The 12354-nt window shown below is 44.9% G+C and overlaps 1 protein-coding gene across 1 annotated transcript in view; it reads right to left on the bottom strand.

Moving 5' to 3' along the window:
* Positions 1 to 1653: 1653 nt before the first annotated feature.
* LOC146189284 (fatty acid synthase-like) overlaps positions 1654 to 12354 on the bottom strand; it is a 29195-nt gene continuing 18494 nt past the window's right edge. Inside the window, exons 7-13 of the mRNA XM_084605226.1 lie at positions 9549 to 9935; positions 8873 to 9062; positions 7092 to 7321; positions 5940 to 6143; positions 3991 to 4287; positions 2992 to 3094; positions 1654 to 1850 (exon numbers count right to left, since the gene is read on the bottom strand). Of these exons, the coding sequence (XP_084461352.1) occupies positions 1654 to 1850; positions 2992 to 3094; positions 3991 to 4287; positions 5940 to 6143; positions 7092 to 7321; positions 8873 to 9062; positions 9549 to 9935 (1608 nt within the window). The remainder of the gene's footprint in view (positions 1851 to 2991; positions 3095 to 3990; positions 4288 to 5939; positions 6144 to 7091; positions 7322 to 8872; positions 9063 to 9548; positions 9936 to 12354) is intronic.

The following is a 12354-nucleotide window of genomic DNA, read 5'->3' on the forward strand; positions in this document are numbered from 1 at the left end:
TCGTGTTTTGCACTTTTACCGATACCGACTGGTTGTGCTGCCTTTTGCTATGCCTGACTTTGCTTCAGTAACCAAGTTGAGGTTGAGGCTGTAATCCATCACGTACAGCTTTAGAGATACATTCACGATGCAGTCCGTCAAAGCCACCTCAGCTACGCTCTACTGCCTGCAAAGACTCAGAACGGGGCACGACTGGTGAGATTGGGTGTGAGCTTCGTGTTGGTATGTTATTAATTTAAAATTTTTATATGGCAGTCTGGAATAAATTAAAGAGACTATTTCTAGCATTGCATGTCATTTGAAGGCAAGTATACTTGCTCTAGTAGTTTGTATCTTGTATTCTTTTAAATAGCTAGATGTCGTCACTAGGTTTACGTCTCTTTTTTGCATATGATTTTATTTGCCTAGGCATTGCTCGGGCGGTTGTGGTGGTGGAAGTAAGTGTTATTCTATCTGCTGCACCTAAAATACTCTTATATGTAATATTTTTGAAACTCATCACCAGTGATAAAATGCATTCCGTCTCCGTGCAAAGTAAGCCGCGTTAACGGAATCGTGATGAATTATTTAGCGAATGTTGATAACACACCATATGAGAGATAAGCTTTATTGTTTCATAAATGCATAAACTCTTCTCGAAATAACCAAACAAATCCGTGATAGCCTTTTTTGCACAGTTCCGTGCTTTTGATCAGAACACTTTATAGCGCGTATGCAATTCCTACAACGGATTAATCTGTAGGAGGGAAAAAATCGTACCGCTGATTTCGTCCCCAAATGGCCGATATAAAGGTTTAGCTGATGATTTTATTTGCCTAGGCATTGCTCGGGCGGTTGTGGTGGTGGAAGTAAGTGTTATTCTATCTGCTGCACCTAAAATACTCTTATATGTAATATTTTTGAAACTCATCACCAGTGATAAAATGCATTCCGTCTCCGTGCAAATAAGTAAGTAAGGTTATTTACAAAGCTCAGAGTAAACTGTGCAACATCAAGAATGATCATCGAAAGTATAATTACATCCATCAACAGAAACAACGTTCCTATCACGGGGAGTAAAGCAAACGGGAACGCTGGTGACAATACGCACCCTGTCTGTCATAAACATTGATCCTAAGAGTACACTATAGTGCTAACCAATTGTTCATCACTGCATTTTACTTCTCTTACGTATCGGAGCTCGAGACTAGCTAGGGGATCATTAGTTCTAGGTGATTGGGGAGGCGGAGGGGCGGGGGGGATGCAGCTGATTTCAATATACTCTCTGTTAAGTAAGGCATTGCTGCGTTGTATATTACTTTTTATGCAGCTCATGAAACGGTTAGCTGCTTCCGTTGCACGAATCCCATGCGGCAGTATCCGATTTTTAGAATCCCACGAAATGTACAGTTTCCCCATTTTCACTCATTTAATAAACCGGCCTTTCGAGCAGGCCATAGACTACGTGAGTTCAAATCACTTTTCTCAATGCCACGTTCTTTTTTACTTGCAATCATTAACGAGAGAGCGTTTTGGCTTAAAAATGCTTCCTCATTGGATTCTGCCGAAGTATGGCTACATCTGTTTTGCGAAGAGGTGATCGAGGCATACGTTTGCACACAGAGGCAAGGGAGTGCACGGTAATGCCTCTCGCTTGAACCTGTATCATAGTTTTCAGCCAGCTTGTGTAATACTGGCGCGGCCGCTCATCTCTTGCAGGGCGTTGATGGTTAAGCGCCGAACGTCGTGTATGCACAGCACTACGCCGCAAATTCGCTCGATAGCGTGCAAGATTTCAACGCCCATCGCTGAGTCCATGCCGAGATCGACGAGGCTCGTGCTTGGGTTTAACTTCGATGCGTCTTCGAAGCCTGTAATTAATTTGGAGAAAAAAGCGTTGATTAAAACATGGAAGCACAACAATACACAATAAGTGTACTAAAAAGGCATAGATTGCGTCTAATAGAAGTAGTTAGAAATGACCTTCTGTCGAATCGCTTGCACTCGAAGGCCCTTAGTTGCATTACGATGGCAGCAGTCTTCGAAAGTTGTGAATCAGTTAACCGCTACGTTCCCTAAGCATGGTATTTATAATTACACTTTCTGAACATTTACAAAATTTGGAGGACGCTTAAGCTTCGCCTGCAAGAGTGGAACGCGAAAGCGTTATTGCACCTCGTCGAGAAAACTTTAATTAAACGCAAGGGTATTGGGGCATCCTCGCACCAGTACCCGCGCGGCCCGAAGGGGAGAAGCGGGTGAGCGAAGATAGTGATCTAAAGAAAGGAAAGACGCTTGATTTTACAACCCGTGAGGGTGCACGGCGAAACGTCAGGGGCGAGTGGCGCGCCACGTGTCGGGGCAGCGCCCCACATTGCGAGGAGGGGTTCTTCTGTGTTTGCCGCAAGATGGCTCTGCATGTGCGCAGAGCGCAGAAGAAATGCAGCGGAAACGTACTTCGCTACTCGTGTAACTGCGACTTCTGTAAGTAACATGCTCATAATTACCTATATACACCGCAGTATAACGTTCTACGGCACGTTTCTAAGCAACACCGCATTCACTAGAAGCGCTTTTGTACCGCTTTCAAGCATCGAACTTGTGGCTGAGTGGTCTCCCTCCCAAGTTGCTTTTTATTTATGAAGTGCATGCCGGGATTTATCGCTCACGGCCAACGACGCCGACGACACCGGCTTTTCTGCGACACGAGCTCCTTAACGCTACCGCGTTAAAAGCAGCTTACAATAGCAATAAGCAGCTTCATGTCGACTCCCATGGTCTCGCACGAGTAATTATACTGACTAGGCCTAAAGTGTGGTTTCGCTTAGTGGGTTTAACGTCCCGAAACGATAAAGGGCTATATTAGAGGCGCTGCAATGTGAATATTAAGAAATGTCGACCAGCTGGAGTTCTTTAACGCGCACTGGCATCACAAAACATTCTAATAGTACAAAGTTGTTAGAGCGTACGGATATTGCAGTTACATAACATTCGGAAAGAGTTGTGACTGACCAAGAATTCGGGCCACGACTTCAACGAGCGCCTCCTCCGGCTTCTTGTCCGATGTGGTGTCGTCTGTTGCATCTTCAACCTCTTTACGGGTGCCAGCATCATTCTGGAAAGAAGCAAAGAAGCAGGACCATGCATTCGCAGGCTCTGACTAAAATCTGCTTGTTGTTAGTTTGGCTGATTGGCTCGTGTAGTTTCAAGCTACAAACGAGAAATTTTCCAGGGTGCATGATTTTGACCAACTATTTTTGAGAGTTGCACTCGCGTTGTAATTTCTTGCTTTTTCCTCATTGTTCTCTTTATAGTTTTTATTTTCATAAAAAAAAATAAGCCACGACCATTGGTGCACGGCCCATGTTACATGTTGTATAGGATTCTTGGTTCCCTGAATTCGGAAACAATAAATTTGCAGAAACCCAATATAAGGTTCTATAGGAAACAAATGTTGTCCTAACTTTGCAGAACCTAAACTTGACCATCGTGACCGGCGTTTGCCCGGAGCTCACATCAGCATTAGCAGTTGTAGAAGAAGAGATTCTTGACAAGCCAGAACAATGAGGGCTTGCTTTATAATCCCCTGTAAAAATCGCCTGAACCAAGTAAACTTAACCATCGTATTCCACTTATATTCGAGTTTTTTTCCTTATCTTTCCTTTCGTCCTTGGTTTACATATGCAACCCTGTTATAACTAGCATTTCCCATAAATCGCGGAGGACAATAGTAGACTGATACTAACAAGAACAGCCATAATGGTTTATAGGATTAATATTGTAAATTCACTCCGACAATGAGGGCCACAGATTGGGAGACTCCTGAAATTTGGACCACCTGCGACTAAACGTCCAATGACATCTGACAGGGGCACCTTGCTTTTCGCCTCCAAAGAAAACTGGTAACTGCGGCCAGGATTCAATCCCATGTCCTTGGATTGAGCCATTTAGCGCACTACAACTGAGCCAGCGCAGTGGGAAGAATAGGTATGTTGCAATGAATGAGCTTACCAGTTCATTTTTGGTAACACCCACAAACAGGTCACGTCCCTCCGGCACGTTAATACAGTCCTTCCAGTTGACGACTCCCCAGCGTTGCGAGTGGTCCCAGGCGACGAGGTGTCCGATGCTGGGTGTCCCTCGAGGCACGGGCCACGGGACTGGCGGGTAGAGGGGGGACAGGTCCATCTGAACACCCAGGGTGTGCAGCTTCCCCAGTGAGCTCAAGAAGAAGGAGAGGTTGTCCACATCTTTCTTCATGAGTCCGAAGCAAGTGGCCCGAGCGCCGACACCACGCCGCAGGATCGGCTATAGGAAGAAAAGATGAGTGAAAATGTAAAGTAAAACACTTCTTAAATAGCACAATCAGCGTTCTTATAAAATAGAACACCAGTTATATATTTTGATATCTCCTGCTTCTTTTCACATGGTGCTTGGCAATCTTGATGCCAGGACTCACAGCCAGCAAGCAGTGCTTGCCATTACCTTCCAATTTCAAATTTTCGAGCCATAAACAAAAAAAGGGTCGGATCAGAATAAAATCTTTCTGTTCCATTGGCGTGAGAAATCATTGTTCTCTTTGCCAATTTTTCTAATATTATATTCATTGGCCCGGTCGTGACGCTGTATCTAGTAGCGAGCCACCGAACTCCGTCGCCGGCTCAGGAATTAAAACGACGAGTGAATGACATAAATTTCAGAAATGAAACGAGAAAATAGTTTTCATGCTCTTACTATATTGCCTACTTTGGAGCGCTCATTTTCCTCGCCTGAGCGTTTGTCGCTATTCCGTTGGTTGCTTCTGCTTCCTAGACTAGTTTGCATCGTCCCCTTTATCTGCAGAAACGTTTGCTTAGGATAGTCGGAACGCTGTAATATGCAAAAATATTCCCATTTCACCACGTTGTCATCCGTTTTTTTTTTAATTGCTTTTATGTTCGTACTCCCACCTGATTGCCGTAATGCCGTAATTGTATGCAGATATCTAAAAATAAAAAGAAATAAAAGAACAAAGATGATAATTATGCTGATTTAATGGTTAGCTGATAGAGCTTATAATTTATTATTATTATTTTAAGCGCCAGTATCACAAAACACAGATTCCTAACAGAAACGCTGACCGTGAGTCCAGATGCGCCCTTAAGCTTAATAGAACAGGCGACAAAGGTCGCAGAATATTACCGAGCCTTCGTTCAATATTTCCCAAAGCAGAGTTTGGCTCAACAATCGAGCTTTAACAACGGCGTGCTCGTGCCTATCAAATGAAAAGGGGAATAATAAATGTCTGCATAGTGTTGCAACCATCCAATGCCCCTTATTTAAGTCAACAGTATTTGTAAATAAACCAAGAGACAGGTACTCTACGAAGCAGATCCTTCAGTATGAAACATTTTTTAGCGCCGCTCAATGTGATGAAATCGGCGTTTCGAGAATTCGCTACAAATTGACCTTGCCCAATTTTTCACACCTGGCCTGGTTTTATGATTCTTTATTTTGAATTGCTTTCTTTAATTGTGCGATACCCATTTTGAACGCATCGATCTATACCAAAAGTGTTGTACAATAAAACTTTTTTATAATAATGATATTTCGTCCTGCTTTTCTTGAAACCATTGAGAGAAACTGAGAGACGTGTTAGTAAATGATTGCTCGCCCTTGAAAATTCCTATCCCTATTTCTCCCGCACCTTCCTAACAGCAACGTTAAAAATTCTGGTCACAAAGCGATGATTATACTGGGAATATGACGAGACCAATATTTTCATACAAATTTCGCGTACGAATAAGCAGAATCGTGCAAACGCTCTCGGAATTTCCAAAACCTTTGATGAAAATGGTTCATGAAGAAAGCATAATGTATTTTTTCACAGGACGACACTACTCAGTCGAATCACTACATTTAGAAAATCCATTCTGTCTGTTTGTGAATGAGTCGCGAACTTCCGTCCAGGTCCCGCCTACCTGCAGGTAAGAATGGGGCGCAATCTCAACCACGATGGCATCTCGTGGCACGTGTTGCAGAGCTTCATGGAAGAGAACAGGATAGAGAAAGTTGTTCACGAAGTAGTCGCCGGAGCACTGCTGATAGGCAGGCTCGTTCCAGAGACTCTCCGGAACGGACGAGCTGACCCAACGCTTGCTGCGGGGCTTGGGATCTGGAATCACCTGCATTACGTTCAAGCCAGGTTTGAAGATTAGGTGCACAAAAGTACACAATAACACTGTTCCTCTGTCGCATTCTTTGTGAAAGAAAGGGGAGCTACAATGTGTTTCGATGGTATCTGAACGCACCGAGAGGTATGCAGCTTCCTAATGCGCAATCAAGGCGTATTGCTTTCCCTAAGAAGCCAAAACGAATCATCATACATACATGCTATACCTATCTTTTCTGTATTGACTATATTGCTGCATTTTTGCCCACAGGAAAATTAGGTTGTTAAAAAGCAGTCATTCGTTTCAGTAGTTAGATGCACTGTGGATGAACTGATCGAGCTTTGTGCACAGTTGAGATTAGCTCCTGGCCACGAAAGACATCTACATGTAATGGGTATCGATTTACACGCCATATCATCACGATGAAAACACCTGGTGCGATGGCTGGTGAACCCTTTCAACTGCGTTTGTATTGCGATTGTTCAGACGTCGTTAGTTGTCGGCATAAGATCAGCAGCACAACCTCTGTAGCAAAATAAAAACCTGTGTATTTGTGTAGGGCTTGTTACCATAGCACTATGCTACTTGAAGTATCTATTCAATGCTAAGTGGAGTATTCTTACTAAATCACAGTCATTCCCGAACTGGACGAACTGCTCTGCTATGCTGATTAGAAGCTGCCTCACACTTTCACGAAACAAAAATTTGTCCAAACATTATGGACTCCTAAGAACAAACTCAATTTGTAAATTGGCCTTTTACCTATTGCCCTTAGGCTAGGCGAATGTCTGGCTTCAATTAGAGATGAAGGGAGATGGATGCTAAACATTGCTCTGAAAAAAAAAATGTTTCCAAACATCAGGCACCGGACAAGGCAACAACTAAGCTGAAGGTGCGGGTTGTAATGGTTGTAGATAATCTACCTAGAAAAGGACACTGTTTGAAAGGCTTCATTCTCGCCTTTTTGTACGCTTCCCGTAGTGCTGGCCCAACGCTGCTTATGTGGCTGCTGTGGAAAGCAACGTTCATGCTGTCCACTTTCCGAGCGAATATGCTCTCAGCCGTTAGCTGCTCGACCAAGTTAGCCACGGTCTGTGCTGGTCCGGATACGGTGACCGAGTCCACCGCGTTGTGGCACACAGCTTCAATGCCTTCGGAGCACCGTGCTTGAGCTTCTTCCCATGTGAGCCCTGCAATGACGACAGTAGCCTAAGCCCGCGTTGCAAATGATAGTGATTCGAGTTGTCGCGCGCACGCAAATTTCTTTCCCTGCACAATTATTTTCCTATTATCATGCAATCGGGGTATATTACAGTTCTAAACCTCTTTATCTAACCCGGAGTAGATTTTTTCCCGAGAAACTAGGCCTGCCAATTCATACAGGACGAGCCTGCTCCACTCGGCTTCATGCCTGTCCCCTCTGCAGAGCAAATAAGTAAAGCGAATTCTTTATAAAATTCATATTGAATTTTAAAGCATTAGCTGTGCTGTTGACATCCGTGAAGGTCAACTGACACTAGGATTTGACCTCAAACGCGGTGCGACAAGCCGGCGCCGCTGGTTTTTTCGTTTTTTCTAGTTCGTGCACCTACTCTTGATTCTTTTTGTTCTTCTTCACGTACCTGCCAAAATTTATTTGTGCGAATACATATTGCCACAAATATATCACAATGCATGACCCAATTCCACACAGCCTTGCAGTTCCCTGCCCGCCCTTTCCCTCCATAGCAACCGCTACCTATCTGGCTCGTCTCCTGAGAGCTTCCCTTCCAAATGCCCTCGACACATTCGTGTCGTCTAGACCTGACTGTGGTGTGCTTGAAGTTCACAGGAAGCCAAGGAGGAGTTAAACACAGCAAACCGTGCCCGACTATGCTTAACGCTCTGTAAACCAGCCCGTTTGAACCGCAGCCATTTTTTCAGCAATGTAATCAAGCTGCATACTAACGCGCCTGCGTGACCTAGGTGTACTGTATTTGATTTGGTTTGGTTCCCGCCCCGATCTCCCATGTAAAAGCCAACCCGAGAAGGCAGCTCCTGCCATGGGATGTGCCTTCGTGACATCACACAACCGGCGGACACATCAGTGCAGGGCCACGTCACCTGTCACTACCACCTGTCAGAGCCAAGCTGTGCTATTTCACTCACAACGCCGAAAAAACAGAATTTTCTGCAGAACAGACATTTTAATGAAAAATGATTGAAAAGTGCCCGCCAGCAACCTATGTCAATCAATACGATCAGGATAATAATTAAATATATATGGGGAATCAATGAAGCATGAAAACGATCGGGTTTATTTTCTGAAGATTATCTAATACCTCCGATCAGATAAGTTTCAACGTTGTCTCTCATGTCACGATCATTGACATTTATAAGGCCGATGGGTCATAGATGACACATGAAAAGCTCGATCTTTCAAGGGTAGTATTGGGAGAAAGAGGACAGGGACATGAGATTCTTGCAGAACAGGAAGCATGACGAGGAAAGGTTGCAGAGAAGCATCCGAATGCTCGCCAACCTTTCAACAAGAGGATTTGCCGTCTTCTGGCCAATAGACACGGGACTAGTATGATGGCATCATTTCATGACAGCTACCTTCTCGAGAATTCTTTAGCAAATAGTGAAAGAGCGCCAACAACAGTTGAACACAAAGCTATGGGCTCGATGTGTTCAAACGCCATTCCGTTCTGTGGCGTCTGTGAGAAGTTAGTATGACACTAGAAAAGCAGGACACTAACCAACAGCAGCCATTCCTCCCTCAGGCAGGTCAGCCAGCTCGAGACAGCGACCTCGCCAATACGCGCAAAGGACGGCCTGCTGAAGGTTTAAGCATCCATCCGCGTAGGCGCCAGCAATCTCCCCAAACGAGTGGCCAACAATGCCGTCTGGAGAGATGTTTATACTCCGAAGTATGTCCACCAACGCTACCTGTCGACAAAAGCAAGAAACGATGTAGTTCAAATTTTCTTGATGGAGATTTTAATTGTCTCTTCAGTTAAGGATACGTAGGTACATTAAAGTGCTCCTCTTTCTCCGCCTGAGCTTCCTAATGTGCTGCACTTCCAAAAGGGTTCTCGTTTTTTGAACGAAAGTTCTTTGACGGAGCACTGTGTCAGTCAACGCACCCAAAACTGCTTCCACGAGTCTCTTACCTAACATGTATTACGATTTCTGTATGTCGTGTGTGCCACCCTTGCCAGTCCTAAGAATGAATCACATACAACGCGTCATTTGTATTTTACTCAGTGCTCCTAAAGAATGTATTCAGCTGCCTTATAATATTTGTTCTAAACTGATTTCTCGACCACTGGTGAAATAAACTGACAAAAGAATTCTCTCTTTAAGAACCTCGTTGCATCGTTTCGAAATCCGCTCTTATAGTTTCAAAAGAACGTTCGAAGAGGACGCACGCACCTGAATAGCAGTGATGCTTACAAACGTGGACGCCTTGGTCTGACTGGTAACTTCTCGGCTAGTCACAAGGCCAATCAGGTCGATGCCAAACTCTTCGACCACATCGTGACTTTTCTTTAGGGAGCTCGCAAATAAATCAAACTGCATCATATCCCGGGCCATGCCGCTCCACTGACAGCCAAGACCTGAGAAGGAGAACCACAGTGGCCTCCTCTCCGGTGATGACTGCTCGACTACCTTAACGGCCGTCTTGCCGAAGTCGTCTACAGGCACCAGGGCGAAGGCGCGATACGGAAACTGCTTTATGCTCGGCTGCCCCACTTTGTTGAGGAGGGCGTACGCTGAGTCGGGGTAGGGCCCTTCCGCAAGCAAACGGTCCAGTGATCTCTGCAAGGGAGGCGAAAGAATGAAGGATCGCATGTTTAATGGGAAGGAGTAAATGAAAGGAACAAAATTTAATTACAAACACAATGCTCTATAATTACAATCTGACGACGACTTCCGTTTTGCAGCAGGAGCCAAAGAAACACTTCCGCCTCATGGCTAATTCAGCGCTGTTTCCAGTCTCTTCATAGATATTCGGATGGCGGCGTGCACGATGTGCAAGAAACTAAAACTTAGTAAAAGGACCTCGTACCACTACGGAGCCATTCCTGAGCAACTGGTGGCAGTCACTTCCGCAGAGTCCACTTCTTGCACTGTCCTCATGGGATACCTTGCCGATGACGTCATCAGCGAGAAGGCGACGGCGAGCGTTACCTTGGCGTGCAACCACCGTACCATCCTCCTCTAATTTCCTCCTCACGGGCTCCTCGTTTTTCCTACATTTAATCTTCCAATTGGTCCCGCACTAGTTCTTTTTCACCCACTGCGCACGTTCGGGCTGTCGATGGCGGCGACGCCGTCGCATTCGCTGTTATCACCTGGTGCTTAAGATCAGTGGTCTGAAATACCAACACATATGCGCCATTTTTAAGCTAATGTCCGCAGACACTAAATATTCAGTGCGAATATTTGTCACTGAAGAGACCCTATCTGGTTTGAATCTTTACTACTAAGTGTATTGTAATCATAAATTACTGCTTTCCCACCTGTAGCATCATACGTTATCTATAATCTGCAATAACTTACATTATCTATAATGGCAAGTCCTCACGGAGCCGCTACCACGGAATCATCTAGAACGAATTTATTAGTTTCTCTGTAAAAGTGTTTCAATAAATCCAAGCTGATTTCGTGGAAGATATATTTATGATCTTATGACCGCAGCAGTAGACTAGCAGCTGTATGTACTCGTATTGTTTATTCGAATCTACACCGATGGGTTTTAGAGCGAAGGCATTACTTCACGAGGTAAATCAGAAAATACAGATGTATGATCCAATCCTCCACTTTTGATCTTTGAGGATGTCTCCGACAGGTGGTCGTTGGCAGGTCACGTGATTAGAAACGTATTGGTCGGCGGGTTCTGTGGCGTCACCTGCCTCAACGTTACGTATTTTTCATGTGGTTTAACTGCATGAACTAACTCATGTGATGAGCCAGGTGAATTAAGTCTGTTTTGAAAAGGACAGCCTTGACGCTCGTTCGCAGCAGCTGCGGGAAGCTGACATGCGCCGCATCAAGCGGTGGGCAGCAAAAAGGCGCAAAACTAGTGCTTTAGCATGTTACACTAGATTCGGCCACATTAAACCTCTGCAATATTTTGCGCATTTGGCAAGCACTCGCAGATTATGACTAGCAGCTTACCGGTATCGCTCAAGAGGAAAGTATACAACAGTTGCATCTTGCCTGTACTCACCTATGGGGCTGAAACGTGGAGGCTAACCAAGAGAGTTCTAATTAAGTTGAGGACAACCCAGAGGGCTATGGAACGAAAAATGGTAGGGGTAACATTAAGAGATAGAAAGCGTGTAGAGTGGGTCAGAGAAATAACTCAAGTTAACGACATTCTAGTGGAAATTAAGAAGAAGAAATGGACATGGGCAGGACATGTAGTGCGAAGAGAGGATAACCGATGGTCGCTGAGGGTAACAAACTGGATTCCAAGGGAAGGAAAGCGTAGCAGGGGGCGGCAGAAAGTTAGGTGGGCGGATGAGATTAAGAAGTTCGCAGGGGTCAAGTGGATGCAGCTAGCACAGAACCGGGTTAAGTGGAGAGATATGGGAGAGGCCTTCGCCCTGCAGTATAATCAGGCTGATGATGATGATGATGATGATATTTTGCGAGCGTGATAAAGAAAATCCTAAGGTGGGCTCATCAAAGTTGAAAAAATATCGCGCAGGCGATGACCTCCTACACTCGATCAGTGAATAGCAATCCATCCATTTTATTCGAAGCTGCAGCCGATGGATGTATTCTGACAGGTTGACGCCAACTTCGGGCAGCACTTGCAGGGCTAGCGGAGCTTCGTCAGTCCACATGAGGTGGCAACCTGCGCGCTCAATATCAACGGCATTTAAAAGAGCGCAAGAAGGCCTTTTTAGCGGCACGCTATTCAGTTCAAACTAATCATTTACCGTGGGGCGCGCAGCGTTAAAATCCCCGCGCCCGCACCTCGTTCGTAGTCCTTGATTCTTACCGTGGACAACCGACCGACAGAGGGAAAGCTCCCCTCGCCAAGGATGGTACAATGTCCTTGTAAGCATGGATTGCATAAGTTTTCATTAGAAGACCATATGCTCGTTGACTACTGACAAGTAGAGTCGTAATCTCTTGACGTTCCTAGTTCATATAAATAAGTTATTTGGATGTCATTTTGTTATCTGAGATTGTTCACGACCAAATGTGTCCAGCCTTAAATATG

Source organism: Amblyomma maculatum, chromosome 5 (assembly GCF_055883805.1).
Source record: "Amblyomma maculatum isolate TAMU_Amacu chromosome 5, ASM5588380v1, whole genome shotgun sequence".
Classification (NCBI taxonomy): Eukaryota; Metazoa; Arthropoda; class Arachnida; order Ixodida; family Ixodidae; genus Amblyomma; species Amblyomma maculatum.